The sequence below is a fragment of the Haliaeetus leucocephalus genome, unplaced genomic scaffold, assembly GCF_000737465.1.
Source record: "Haliaeetus leucocephalus isolate CR32 unplaced genomic scaffold, Haliaeetus_leucocephalus-4.0 Scaffold646, whole genome shotgun sequence".
In the NCBI taxonomy this organism is placed as follows: domain Eukaryota; kingdom Metazoa; phylum Chordata; class Aves; order Accipitriformes; family Accipitridae; genus Haliaeetus; species Haliaeetus leucocephalus.
The window spans coordinates 3,346,183-3,361,760 of record NW_010973082.1 but is presented as its reverse complement, the minus strand read 5'-3'; the positions used below and the strand labels follow the sequence as shown (position 1 = coordinate 3,361,760).

Sequence of the window (15,578 nt, the reverse complement as noted above, 5' to 3'; positions counted from 1 at the left end):
TACAAATGCAAGTGGGTTGTAATACCTCTGAAGTGGTGCCGTGAGTGAAAATGTTGATGAGCTGCTGCTCTCTAATGGGTTTGTGTACGTATATTGTAAAAGTAGTAGGGTTGTCAACATGGTCTCTTATGACAAGACTGGAATAACATGAGTGTCTGCAGTTCAGATTGGAGTCAATTGTTGGGTTTTAAGAATGTTGATGATTTCTCACTTTCTCAGAAAATGCTGTTTCAGACTTCACGTGGGATCACCTGAGAAGAACTACTGAAAAGTATTGGATGAAGGTTGCAGTGGCTTTAAAAAGTCTTGAACTCGGTTATAAGGCAGTTCATTCTAGATAGTCTCAGAGAGCTTTACTTTTAAATCATGTTTTTTCTAATATTTCAAAAGGCATTTATAAAAATTACTCCACATGAGTACATCACAAAATAGAGTAATAAAGATTAGAATAAAGGAGCCACTGCTGTCTAATTTCCAAATGCAAACATATTCTAGAAGTAAAAGCAAAACAATGTTCTGATCAATGTGCTAGTTTGGTTTTGTAAAGTTTTGCCTTACATACATCCATTGATGGTTTTTAAACTCTTCCTTTCTCTCTTGGACATTCAAAAGAAAACCAGCATACAATTGTTAGAGTGGCTAGAACTTACTATGTGTCGTCTTGTACGAACATTAAAGTGTGTGAGGTGACATATAGCTCCTTCCATGCAGTACACTGTCTGTTACTAGAATTATAGAGCAGATTTATCCTCAAGGCTGTGAAAACTTAAAATACTGGCTCTGATGGAAAATAAATTTGCTTTTGTCATTCCTGTGTCTTACATTTATCAATTCATAGGTAGGTGTCACACTGCACACCCTGTCTGAACTCTGCATGTATAAATCTAAGAGGAAATGTGCTGAACATACTTTTAAGAAATTGTTATATGGGGCTTTGTTCAGAATAGGTTTATTTGCCTTTTGGGAGTTTATTGTTTACATTGGCACTGGATGGATTAATGATTTATGAAGTCTTTCTTTAATTTCTGTGTTTTTAAATATGAAGTACAGGATTATTTTTTTTTTGCTAGTTTCATTAACACTGCAATTAGGCTGGGGTTTTGCAGTGCTTAGGAGGAGATGTCAGTTTTTGTTGGTTCAATTTGTATAAGCCTGACTGAAAAGCTTATTTTGTATAAACCTGCAAAGCAGGGGTGAGGAATGGATGAAAGAAGCAGCTTCTGATTTTTTTAAAATCTAATCCTCAGAGGATTTTGTAGTTTAACAGTTTGCCAGAAGGTGTCAGTTTACTCAATGGAAATTGCTTGATAATCTCTAAAGTTTAGATTCCCTTCAGCTCAGCAGATTCAGTTTAGTCATTTACAAAGACACCAACTTGTGCCTTGTCTCAGAATGGCAATAATACTGTTTTCCAGCCTGTTTTTACAAATCTGAATTTGAGAATGAGCTAATGCATGTTCAGCAGTATAGAGATTCAACTTTAGGAAAGTTTTAAGAAAATAAATTCACAATAGCAAGTGATTGTGTCTTAGTAATAATGCTGAGCTCTTGGTTACTGTGTTAAATGTTTTATGTAGTATTTTAACAATCATGTGAATGAGATATGAGCTGTTTTAGGTGTTGCTAACTTGCTGATAGCTGCTTTGGAATAGTGCAGCACTTGTATAGAAGAAAGCTTGGGGGTTTGGGTTTTTTTGTTTGTTTTTAGCACGTGTGGAAGGATTACACTTAATTCTAGTGTGCTCCCTGAAGTACATGCTTTTGAGTCATTGCTTTAATTGTAGCTTGTGCAGTAACCTTTGTGGTTACTGATGAACCGAACAAATCCATATTCAGTAAGAAGACATCTCTTGCTTTTTGAGAGCGGAGGAGTGTGAAATTTGGATCTGACTTAATACCCATATTATGTAAAGAAGAAACTATTACCACAAGGGGGCAAACTTGCAGTTTTTGTGCAAGACTCATGATTTGCCAGATACGAAAAAATTTTTTTTGATTGGTTTGGTAGAGGTTTAATTATCAAGTGAGCTAAAATGTTGGATTTTATTCTTGTGGGTTTATGATTATTGACACTACAGGGCTTAAACGATAAATTACCAGTTCATTAGGATAAAACAGAAATTACAAGAACAGATCAAATAAAAACAGTATGAGTACGAAAAGTATTGTAAGAAAATGAGTTTTTTTCCAAGAGATTTTGTGCCATTTGTGAATACGTTTGGTTTGTACTTTTTTTTTTCCTGTAATTTGTTGCAAATTCAGGAAAAAGTTGCTGATGAGAACTGAATATTGTTAGTGTGACAAACTTTTTTCCCTTTTTGTTCTTTTTAAAACCAGGTTGAAGCAATCTGTTTAAAAAAAAACCAAACAAAACCCCAAACACTCTAGGAGGAGATTAGTATGTATTGGTGAGAGGTCAATAAAGTGTGCTAATAAGTCACTCTAATAGGTTATGCATGTGACTTCTAGAAAATGCTAACTACAAAGAATGAATTTGTTAAGTCTGATTACAGGAGGAACTTGCTGCTAATAGGAATTCTGTGGATAGATGGTTTAAATGGCTGAGCCTGTGATGCCATTCCCTCATTTCAAATAAAATTATCTTATTTTAATGCCTACATTCTGTTTTTTTGGAGGCATTTTAATCAATCCCTCTGAATTGTAGGTATAATACAATTTACCTTTTAAGGTGTAGATTACCATCCTTGGTGTGCAGCCAGCCTGGAAGAGATACATGAAATAAATAGGAATCTTACTCTGCTCTTTGCCTGCACGTCTCTCCTTGAATACCTAATATAAGCTTATAAACTATTTAAATAGAAATTTTTACTGCTTTGGGACATGCAAAGCAACTCTAGTTCACCCTGAATTTATTCTGGTCTCAGAAAATCTAGTATTTGATTCTCTCTTGTGCAGGTTCTTTTTTTAAGCTTCATAGATGTTGATTCTTTTGAATATACGTTTTATAGGCTATAATCAAACAGAAAATGTGTAACCATTTGACATCTACGTACTTAGGAAGGGCCAGTTTGGCTATACTTGTTTATGTTTAAAAGTTATACATTCAAAATGTAAGGCAGCGAATCTTCAGTCTGCATGAAATTTCTGCATCTGAGATCATTTTTCTGCACTGACTTGATGCTTTCTTACTTAGGTTCAACATAAAAGTGCAATTGCAGATTGTAGCAAGCTTCATGCTCACTGGTGTTTCTGGAGGCGCAAAGTATGCCCAAAATGGACAACTTTTTGGCCGCTTTAAGCTCACTGAAACGCTTTCGGAAGACACTTTGGCTGGACGGCTGGTGATGACCAAAGTCAATGCTGTTTATTTATTGCCTGTCACTAAAGAGAAGTCAGTACAGACCCAAGGAACCAAAGAGAAGGTTTATGAAGCAGCTATTGAGGAGAAAACAAAGGATTATATCTTCTTGAGGGTATCCAGGGAATGCTGCGAAGAGCTTAATCTTCGGGCAGATTGTGAAATGCAGGTAAGTCAGAGTGGAAGTGGTTTTGGTATGGGAACTGTTTGGATTGTGTCTGTTTTGGCTCCACCCAAAACAATTGCTTGAAGATATGAAAAGGAATTTTATTAGTCATCAAACACAAAATAGAACACAGATGAGAATTTCAGATAGGTGAAGTCTTTTTATACATAAATATTTGTATGTGTGTGTATGTATATGTAAGTCATTATTTGGAAAATAAATTAATATTTTAGAACTTTTACAGAGTAAAAATACATTTAATGAATTTCATTTCTGGCAAAATTCTTCTGAGATGATTAGGCATTGCTTGCAGATTTTTACTGGTATATCTTACGGTTTTGAGAGTGTGATTTGTAAGTTGTCTTGGACGTTGTTTTTATGTCTCTGGTTCAAATAGAAAGTTCTCTCTGTGTGGACTTGTAAAGGCAAGCTTTGTCTTATTTTTATTTTCCTGCAGGTAGGTGTTTGTGGGTAGTTCATGGGCTTTCTTCCACCAGACCTACCCACCCTCTCCCCTCATTCTAAAATCACTGAATATATTGTTTACTGCTGCTGCCTGGACTTTTCTCTGGCTCAGTGTCTCTGATGTGGCTTTCATTGTTCTGTCCATCATAGCTGTTTGTCAACAGAGACTTCGGGAACCTTTTTCTTAATGAAGTCAAAGCAGGGAGTTTTCTATTCCTGTGTTTTTTCTCTTAAAAAAATAAATAAAAAAATCTCTGCTGCTCTTGATTATAGCCAGCTAGAACTCAGTCTTTGATAACTTGCACCGTGGACTCTTTATTTTGTATCTTCTCATTATTTTTGTATCTTCTCATTCTTTTTGTTTGTGTCATTGTGGATTCCACTGTTTGTTCCTAGGCCTGAGGTGCGATTAATTTTTAATAAGGTCTGTTGAGGTTATGAATGGGCCTTGTACTCTTTCTGTGCCCATTTCAGAACAAAAGGAATATTGTCCTTCAGTGGAAAAGTCTTCAACTTACAGTATTTCCTTGGTGAAGATGATGAGGGTTGGTAGATGGAGGCATGAGGAAGGTGAATAAATACTTTTTATTGTATATATCCTCTGTTTCAGAATGATAATACTTGCCTCCATGACTCTCACTCTGCTGACACTTATATCCAAGACAGATATTTATCTGTCTTGGAGGCATTCAGTCACAAAGTGAGGAGTTATAACACTTTTGCTAGAGAAAATTCAGTTTGCAGTAAGATCAAGCTTTTGTTTACCCCTTGCAGTTAATGTGAAATGGGTGAGGATACTTTTTTTTTAATGTTGTGTAGTTTGCAAACAAGATAGTGCATTAGATGTAAATGCATGTAAGGGAAGACAAAGCTCTAAGTTAAATTCTTAAACTCCTCACCCATCCCCAGTGTGCTGCTGTAGACCTTGTGATTGATCTTGTTACCAAACAGAAATAACCTCAAATTAAGGTCACTGGAATTGCTTGAAATGAATGCATTTTCACCAAACGATTATCTCCTCCCATTCATTTTGTTTCGGGGAAACATATGCAAGAATCCTAATGTCTTGATTTAACATGGGTAATTGGTCTGGGAAGACTTACGTTGTTCTGGGCTCCTGGCTTTGTGTTTGTTTTCTTAAAACAATAATTAAACTCACTAATTGATTCTATCAGAAACTCCACTGGAATGCAAAATGAGCTGGGTCTACGGTAACTGGCTTATTTTTCTTTGAGTGTCTTAACAAAACTTTGCCTGAGGCAGAAAATCTATTCTGCATTAAAAATTGGGTCCTAAAGTTATTTCTAAAATCATTCTGTACTTTCATACATATATCAGTGAACTGGTGGTCAAATCCTTAAGTGTTACCTATATATTAATGAGTTTTAATTGTGATGAAATTTTTTCTGATTAAGTATTGACTGAAAATTTGGAAAGGGATCCTCAGGTTAGAACTGAGTATATTATAACTTGGATGTATAGCATTTTTATTAAAGATGCTGGAAATTTTGCTGTTGTCTTCAGTGGAGTTAGTATTCCCCAAGTGATTCTTAAACATTAACAAAATTGCTTTTATTTCTGTAGGTTTTAGATAAGTTAGGTCGCTTGCTTCCTTTCCTCTTCTAATAATTCACCTCAAACTTCCTGATCACTTGTTTGCCTGTTGTCCTGGCTTAACTATAATAAATACACAGTTCTGCTTTTAGCAAGTGCACCATTCATGAAGGGGGGATGGAGTGAACTGGTGCTTTAAACCCTCTTGGCCGCTGCTCTTTTTGGTGACCAAACTAACATGCGACTGTTTTATTTTTGGAGTGGTTACTCTGTTCTGTGTCCTCTTCTGTGAAACTGGCAATGGATTAACTTCCTTTCCCACTGTTTTCTTATTGTGGAATAGATATTAAAGCGGGTTACATGCCTCTCCTTCACAGATGGCCTCATTCAGTACTCTGCAACAGCAGATATAACTGTTTGATTCAATCCAAACTGGATTAAAACCAAAACAAATCACAAGCTGTTAAAGAAAGTGGTGAATGCAGGTAGATAGTAAGAGGTATTTAATGCTAGGCACCTTGCTTGGACTCCCAGAAGGGGCTATTAAAGTGTCACTCAGATGAGCATCACAGTTTTTCTGCATCTAAATTATCATTGTTATATTGGGTGGTCTTTTGTTAGCTTTGGGTCTGTCTGAGCAAAGATATTTTTCCTGTATAGATCAAACTGTGAGGTTGGGACCACTGCCATTTGTGCAGAAGTCTGTTTCCAAACATCTGCGGGATGTGGTTGGGCGGACAAATCGGCACTGGATAGAGACGGGTAGGACAGAATTTTGGGAGGAAGCTTGAGGTTTCCCTGGGGCAGGATGAGCTGGCGCTCTCATTCTTGACAGGTGCTAAACCACTGCTTTGAAGACCGGTGTATTTACTAAGGTAGTGGATAGACATCAACTACATGGTGGAACAGTGGGGAAAAGCAATTCTGAAATGTTTGTGTGTCCTATTTAAAAAAAAATTTCCTAGCAGTTACAGTCACTTTAGTGAACTCCGTGCTTAACATTGTACAGATTTGTAACTACCCTTTTCTTCAGAGTTACGGTTATACATCTTGCTGTAAATTGTGATAGTCAAGATGAATATTTAATGTCTTTATATCTGCCAGAGACTGGAAGTTAATGGCTGCATTTTGCACTGATACAAGCAAACATTGTTTATTTACAGCAGAGCTAGTGTTGATTTTACATGCTACATAATAATATGAACAGTTTAATATTTAAATATACTAAAGAAAAGGAAATGCTAAGAGCTGTGTTTTGCAAATCCTTTTGAAGGAGATGATCTTCAAGTAGTAAACATTACTGGTGCACAAGACGGTTTTTACAGGTGTGATCCCTGTGGTAGGAAGTGACTTTGTAGGCAGATAAAGGAGTGTCAGGTCCAACAAGGAGTTAAATCTAGAAGGCTGAATTATTCCTCCACAGGAGGAATTCTCTGCCATAGGAGAAGGTTCATGAGAGAAGTTTGTATGGCTTTGAGGCCTGTTGTGTTTAGAGAAGTGATTGTCTGCTTTCTACTCTTTTTTTCCTTCTTTTTTCCCCCAAGTTTGCTGTCTTATTTTGATAACCACAGGAACCTTTAATACAACAAATTGGTTTTTGTTTGTAGTATGTAAGGAAAACTTATTTTAGCTGACAGGGACTTTTTAAAGTCTTTATATAAGTTGTCAGAAAAGATAATTACAAAAATATATTCTCGTATTGCTTTGTGTTTGTTGAGCTTTCTGGTTGGTAGCAATAATTATCATGAGATTAGTGATTAAGTAATAACGGACTGACTAATAGAGAATCAATGAGTGCTAGAGGAGAAGATTAATAGATCTGAGATTTTTGCTTTGGGCATGGGGGTACATTTAGAATGACTGTCTCCTCCGTGGTGTTTCTCTGGGATGACATGGGGTGCTTGACCACAGGTTTGCCCTGTCTCTTCAGTGGTGTGATGGGGCTGATGTACCAGCTTCAGCTCGTCTTTACTCTGTATCTTTCTCATCTGTTAATTGGTAGTACAGAACCAGCTTCTGTAAGGTGGTTGTGACAGCTATCAGTAAAGATGATCATAGAAATTTTAAATATTACTGGTATGCTTTCCAGGTAAATGAAGGGTACTTTTCTAGACAGATTGCAATTAATTTAGCTGGCTGTTTGTAAGCGTGCTCACAGTTCATGGTAAATCTCAGAAAGGTACTTATTTACTCTTACTTAATCACAAATGCTCATTAGAGTTGTAGCACAGTAATTACATAAATATTTAGAGATAGATAGCAATGCTTTGAAAAAAACCTAAAAATGTACGTTGGGCACTTGGAGTTCTTCAGCAGCTTTTGGGTTTTTTATGCTGTTTTATATTAGTGCAAATCTGTGACAAATTTTGTATAAAGGCTTCTGTGTTAGTTGTTAACATGTAGTTCTTTGGCACAATGCTCTGATCAGATTCATTTGTTTTTGGGGAGATTAATATTTTCAAATTTAAATACTTGTAAATGATAATCCGAGTGAACTGTTTTTATGAATTGTTTCCCCAGGAGCTGCTTTTATCCTGTGTTCAAATTCAGAATGTATTTTTCTCTTTGCTCTTTTAGTATATGTACGTATAAACTGATTTCACTATCCATTGTTCAGTTCTGAATTTAATCAGGGATGTTAACGTGCTCTGCATGTTGTTTCTGGCTTTGTACCAGAATTTTGTTGACGTTATCTTTTATTTACTAGCATTAAAACATAAGTAATTGAGAGAACAAAAAAATTAATGTATTGATAAGCAACTAATACTTAGAAATTAACTTTTGGAGAGTCCTAATTATTGAACATAAATGACAAGTTATATTATTCCTGAATGTTTGACTAGAAATAAATTATGTTTGGGGTTTATCTCTGCTGGTCACACATATGATTTATGTCATCTGTTGATCTGTAAAAATTTCTGGCCTGTCACTTTTTTGAGGTTGCCCTTACAATAAGGGATGGAAGCTTATATTTGTAAAAACAATGTATTAGGACAATAATATTTTCCAGGATTATTTTTTGTATTAAAAAAATAATTCCAATAATATTTTCCCTTTAATTTTTTCTGAAACTACAGTGGAATCTAATCTTAAAAGTCAAACAACAAAATTACATTAGAGAAAATGCTGTATTTGTCTTTGCTTCAAAACAAAAAAAAAAGGAGCAAGTGAATTTTATTGCAAATCTTTTGATTGAATGATGTTTGCTTTCTTCTGAGAGTCAGTAGTTTGCAGGAAGATAAAAGAAGTATCATATACAGCAAAGTCTATGAAGTGTTTTCTAAATTAATCATTTTTGTTTAACCTCTTCGTTTATTCATTCATTTTGTGCTGCAGGTGGAACTTCAGTTTCAGTTAAATCGCTTACCCCTCTGTGAAATGCATTATGCCTTGGACAGGATTAAGGACAACAGTATTTTGTTTCCAGATGTCAGCATGACTCCCACCATACCCTGGAGTCCCAACAGGTACAAAAATGCAAACACTTTAATATCAAAGATTGTGTGGTAATGCAGTACTGAATTTCTCATAACAGATGGCTGAAATCTGCCGTAGAACAGGAAGCATGCCTTGCTCTTCATTAATGGTGAAGATGGTTCAGAGATGGGAGTGAAACTGTTCTAAATAAAACAAGAAAAGCGATCCTCTGAGGACTGGAATCTGTTGATTGGTTTTCCCTGCGGTTGAGCTGTAGTTTTGTAGGCATTGCAGTTGTATTGTAGCTGTAGAAAACAAATCTGCTATTGTTATTTCCTGTTCTGCTGTTCTTCACTGAAAATATGCATGATACTTTATGGGAATGTAAATACCAGTTACAAGGAGTTTGCTGTGCAGGATCTCAAGCATGCAGACTCCTATTTGCAAGAATTGATCCATTAGTACTTTTTGAGTTTGATGCAATGAGCCCAAGTTTGGACATATCACTGAGGGGGATGACTAAGAAAGGCATGGGAACGAGTCTTAGAAGGACCAGCGTTGCACTTGCAAGCAGTCCTGAGATTCTTTGTATACATATCTTAGAGTTTCCTTTATGAAATTATAAGCCCCTATGTCATATAAATACTTTTAAAGAAACTTAAGGCTGATGCAGTGATGCAGTGAAAATAGTTTGTCTCGAAGAGGAAACTTATGGAAGAGAAATGGGGGGGCTGTGTTGCTCAGGGAATATGGTCAGTATTCTTGCTGCATAGGGAAGGATAAAAGAGGCATGAGGTTTCTGTACTTAGAAACCAGGGAAATGAGAGGTATGTGGAACTGATAGCCTGTACAGCATGTGTGGTGTCTTGAAGGTGAGAATTAAGAGTGCGATTTTGATGCAGTACAAATCAGAAGATAGCTCAAGGATTAAAAGGAAAGTGATCTGGCCAGAAAGCTGAGACAGCAAGATAACATAAGACAAAAATTACTGGAAAAATTTTAGTTTGTCTTTGGAAGTGTCGGAAGAACAGAAATGATAGAAGGGTGGGAGCGGTGTTCTGGGTGAGGATGATTGCTGCGTGCATCAAAGCTTTGACAGTATGGCCAGAAAGGAGGGAACAGGTCTTACATAGAGTTATACTACGAAGCTAATGGAGGTCAAGGACAATCTGTTCACTGACTTAGTTAAGTTTTGAGTGAATCTTACAAGGAAATAGTGTTTAAGAATAGTTTGGAAGTAAGCAGTGATTTCAGTAAAAAGAAGGTAAGTCAAGTAAGCTAGAAGTTTATCTTCTCTGTTTTCTGTCAAGAAATTTATATTTACAGAAATTTACACATCGGTTGTAGTTGATAAAATTGTATTTGTATAATGTTTTCTATTTTTTATATACATAAATGATATATATAATGGTTGTAGTTCAGATTAAGTCAGTGTAATAAGCATGTTTTTTTCCATCTGGTGGCTTGGTTTGCCCTGCCTTGAGAATCAGTACTTCTGACTGACTCAAAACTGTCTTTGTCTCTGTTTTTCTTCTATTTTTGTTTTATGTCCCTATTACAGTATTTCTTAGTCTCCTGCCAGCTTGTTGTTCATAGCTACCTTAGAAGTTAGGAATTCAGTCAATTCCCTCTTGATGTTACTCCCTGTTGCTAGCTACTACTGAATAGAAACTTTCCCAGTCTGTAAGCAGCATAGTGCTTGTACCAAAGCAGATCACATTACTAAAGTATGGCCATATGTGCAGCAGTGACAGGTGTTTTTTACTATGCATGTCTACTTTTAAATCTGTCAGTGGGAATATTAAAAAAAAACCTGTGCTCATTGGAATTTTCTGAAAGCATCTTCCTCGTAATGCTGGTATCACTAGTTGGTTACAGCAAAAATCCTTTTTTTTTGGACTGCTTTCCCATTAGAGGTATGTTCCTTAATGATCTCAAAAAAAAAAAAAAAAAGAAAGGGGAAGTTTGTAGTTAATCAGTAGCCATTAGTTTTTTAATTATTTTTTAATTTCTTAGTAGATAACTTTTACCAAACCTTGGGGTTTTATAACTGTTGACTTTTGAAGTTGACAATGTAAATATGGCAGGGAAGAAACATAACCAGTGTTACATTTTGCATAGTAATAGTAGAAAATCATTGTCTACTTGCTTTTGTTATCAGATGATGGTGCAGCATATACTTTTTAAAAAATGTGTACTATGCAGGTTAATGATTGTTAGGTGAGATAATGTAATTGAGAGATAGTTAGATTCCTTCTGAAAAAAAAAAAACCCCAACAAAATCCAAACCAACTGATTTATTGCAAAAACAATTTTTTTTGAGATTTAAAGCATGTGATTGTTTTGCTAGACTTGTTGATTTGTTTCAGTGTGCATCAGAATGATACAATCAATACAGTATCATATAGGCTCTTTAATTTCTTTAAAGTTTTTGAAATCTTAGCTCATTTCATTTCTGACTGACAGTGGATTGTCACAGCTTCTGTTTTTAAACTCTGTTGCCTCCTTTTGTACAGACAATGGGATGAGCAGTTGGACCCTCGACTAAATGCTAAGCAGAAGGAGGCTGTTCTGGCTATCACTACTCCACTTTCAATACAACTGCCTCCTGTTCTTATCATCGGTCCCTATGGGACAGGAAAAACGTTCACTCTGGCTCAGGCAGTCAAGCACATACTCCAACAACAGGATACTAGGTGAGATGGGGCACTAAATATAGAGCGATACTTGATTAGCAGAGAAGATGTAATTTTTTTACTTGAATTCAAGTGAAAGGTAGAAATATAGAATTTCCATCCAGCTTAAAAACAAACAAAACCCAAGCCATCCGTCATTGTTTCGAATGATAAAGTAATTTTATAGTCTTAGCCTGTATTTTCCATTTAGAACAGAACTAATTAAAATTGACAATATGTAGAATGACTGTGATGTGCTCGACTTGGAAAATTTTGCAGTATGCTAGATAATAAAAGCTGTTCCTTACTTAAAATCAAGTCTAGATTAATAATCACAAAATAATTATTGAAAAACTGTTTGAACTTTAAATCTTTTCATAACTGAAGGATTTGAGTTAAAGGGCTGAATCATGCAAGCTACAGTAGGTTAGTGACTAGTTTCATTAAGACAAATGTGCAGGAAGATGGCCACTGTTTCCTTTTTTTTGTATTCTACTGCTTTGAATTGTTTTCTGTTTCTTCATTGCTTTTTTATTTGCACCATTTATTCCAGCAGGATTCTCATTTGCACCCATTCTAATAGTGCTGCTGATCTCTACATAAAGGATTATTTACATCCATATGTAGAAGCAGGCAATCCCCAGGCAAGACCTCTCAGGTATTTTTTTAAGGCTTATTATGTATCTATAAAATACTATTCTTAAGAAAAGGTGTCTATAAAAAAAGGTTAAAGAACTTTTAAAACATAAAAGCATATTGGCGTTACCAGCAGTGCTTTTAAAAACATAGACTAAAAGGAACATGAAACTTTGTCAACATAATTTTGGGTCATTTGTTAAATAAAAATAAAGACATCCTTTTTTAAGCTTTTATTATTCTATTGATAAATGTGTCTTTCCTAATGAGCAAACTTTTGATATGCTCCTCTAAAAGCTACTATGATAAAATAAAATGGACTTTAATTGTATTTTAATTCCAGAAAATTTTGACTCACACTTACAATGATAATTTGGAAACTGGGGCTACCCACCTGGCTTTTTGAAGAAAAATTTTGATGTCATAGGAGCTACGTATTTAGAGAATCATGTGAAAGTAGTTTGGCCTCTTCTGATAAGCCAGTTTGAAGTCACTGTGTATGTGGTTAAATCTACTTACCATGATATTTTGGGGAAATTAGTTAAGGAACAAAATGAAGAAGAGGTGGAAACTTTGAGCAAGGAGGGTAAACTTGCATAGAAATAGTTAAGGAGGGCAGAAACCTGCTCCTGGGAATATTTTGCACAATAATCACAATATATACTGTATACTGCTAGCTTGGTATATATGTTTTAAATTCTGGGCATCATTTTCTGAATGCCAGTGTGTGAGTTTTTATTATATTATTAAGAAAACGACTCTGTATGTTTACTTGCTAGTTATTAAAAGCCATTCTGGACTTTTATTTTATACAACGTCAGTAAAGCCAGTGAAGTTATGTGAAACGGGTAGATTTAGAACAGGTGTAAATTCTCTTAGGTTTGCTGGCTTTAGTTGCCATGTGACATTTTACAGACACTGAGGATCTGGCCAAGGAAAAGAAGGCAGCTTATTTTTGAAAAGTTACCTTTGATCTGGTTGTATTTTAACACAGATTGTCTTAAGGTGATTTGTAAAGCACTTTGTGATGAAAAACATTATAGTGTCTTAATTTTGTAGTGGGAAAAAATCTGTGTAATTGACACTTTCAGGAATATTGAAGTGTGATTTAACAGAGCAAGGAGTTAAATACCGTTTTATTGTGGTTGCCAGGCTTTTGCTACCTTCTTTTACATGCTGTATTCAACTATATAGTCCAGTCTCAGAAATACTTATGAAAAACATACATAAACAAAAGTGGTATTTTTCTTACGGTTAAAATATATATACATATTTGCCAAGAAAATTACAGCACATAATTTAAAAGTCACTGAATGTTTGAATTTAAGTATAATTGTCATAGTATTTGTTATGAAGCCTTCAGAAAGTGCTGCTGTAGATTGTATGATATTGTTGAAATAGTCACGATAGTGCTATAAAAAGTAAAAGTTTTAGAAAATGGAGGCACCTCTGGAATTGTGTATATATATTTATGGATCCACAAGTATATATGTTTTCAAATAAAAATATATTACATATAATTGAGAAGCATATGTTGTTTGAAAGCCAACTGTGTGTTGACCTGATCTGGCAGGCGTTAAAGGGTCAATTTATCTGAGTCGAAAGTTAGAGCTATGTGAGACTAATAGCATGAAATTAGTTATGGATCTGTTACCTTTCTTACTGACTCTTGTCAAGATATATTTCCAAATTAAAATCATTGGTGTTAGTTTAAACAGTGCGCTCTGAGCCTCTTGCAATAGTTTAAAGGAAACATCAAGTGGAGTAGAAGCAGTTAATTATCAAAGCTGGATGTGCTACTTGCAGAGTTTGATGTGTTTCTAAATGGCTGAACAGTTTGCTTTAGATTTTTTTCCTTATTTACTCTACAAGTGAGGAGTTGGCTGAATAGTATCCTTGCTAAAAGTGTTTCCATAGCTTAGTGGGGAGCACCATAATATTTATGTTGTTTTTAAAGAAAGAAAGCTTAACTATTTAACATTGTTTGAGTACTGAGAACTGTGTAAACATTTCTGTAAATTTCTGTGGGTAAAATGTACACTAAATAAATTATCCTGTCGGTGATGCGACATAAAAGTTTGAAGCCTAGAGTTTGAGGTTTTTTGTTTAAATATCATGTTATAAATTCATATTTTTTCCTAACAAAATAACTTTCTATGCCCTTTGGAAAATGCAAAGTCAGAACGAACACTGAGAATTTATGTTGAGTCTAAGTTCTGCACCTAAATAAAATAACCGATGAAGCCTGAAGGCCAAATTCTCACAGTCCCGATGCCCATAAACAAATTCGTACAGAGGAAAAAAAAATGCCCCTGGGTTTGATTAGATGATTCAGCTGTATTAGAGGCACATTCCAAAACCTGACTCTTACCGAAGAAACTTGACACTGAAACAATTTTGTTGTACTTACGTAAACTAATGCAGAAGTGTTTCTGAAAGAAAAAACCCCAATCCTAACCTACAGTTAGGAGGAAAGAGCCTTCGATTAGGTGCTTCTGTTAGCTGCTAAGACACTTGGTTTTAAGTGTGGAGAAGCAGGCACCTTTAGGCGGTGAGTCAGAGCTGTAAGAGGTAGTAATTGGCTCCTAATTTGTATACCCTTTTACTCTGTGGATGTGCTTCTCTCTCCATCAACTGCTAGAGTATTCAGGAGGTAGGCTGCTGAGGTGCAGGCACTGTAGCTATATACTTCAGATTATCACTGTCCCCTAAAAACTCCAGTCAAGACCTAGGAAGCAGATAGCAGCAGTTTCTGTGTATGTTTCTGGGCATGCAGTGGTTGAGTTATCTACTGTTTATTACTATTATTTTACTTGCATTTTTCAAATTTAGCTGTATCCATACGCTGGGTTTGTATGTAATATTAGGGGAAAAGGAAGGAGGTTGTTACTACTTTTATCTGTATTTTTAATATTTTTATCTTCCTTTATTCCTAAACATGTTATTGCTGACTATCAGTTCAGAAAATAAGTTGATTCTGTTTAATATATCTCAGCTGAAACCTCTCCAGTTCACTTTAAAAATATTTTGATTGTAACATACATGTGTAAGTACTGCATGTGGCCTGAAACCAGATAGCATTAGTACGCGGCTGCTAGTTTCAGGAGATACCCAGACTGTAAAAATTAAATCATTCAGAGCAAACTAGAGTTTGAATTCAGAAAACCCAAACCAAAACCCCAACAGGTTTTAAAGGACCATTGCCCTTTTTTCCAAATTGCCTGGAGTAAAGTTCTTGTACTGAAAATGGTATTAAGTTATATTATCAAATGTTAGTTTATAAAATAAATGCCTCTTTAGCCAACCCCCGCCTGCTGCCCCCCCCCCCCCCCCCCCCCTCCTTTTT

The 15,578-nt window shown here is 35.5% G+C and overlaps 1 protein-coding gene across 3 annotated transcripts in view; it reads left to right on the top strand.

Moving 5' to 3' along the window:
- Nucleotides 1-15,578, top strand: part of HELZ (helicase with zinc finger) — a 90,531-nt gene that overhangs the window by 36,876 nt on the left and 38,077 nt on the right. For 2 of the 3 annotated variants that reach the window (XM_010578605.1, XM_010578603.1), the window contains exons 12-15: nt 3,155-3,488; nt 8,841-8,971; nt 11,438-11,617; nt 12,153-12,254. In XM_010578605.1, coding sequence (XP_010576907.1) covers nt 3,155-3,488; nt 8,841-8,971; nt 11,438-11,617; nt 12,153-12,254 — 747 coding nt within the window. Of the gene's footprint in view, nt 1-3,154; nt 3,489-8,840; nt 8,972-11,437; nt 11,618-12,149; nt 12,255-15,578 lie in introns of all 3 variants that reach the window. The other variant, XM_010578604.1, reaches the window with a different exon arrangement.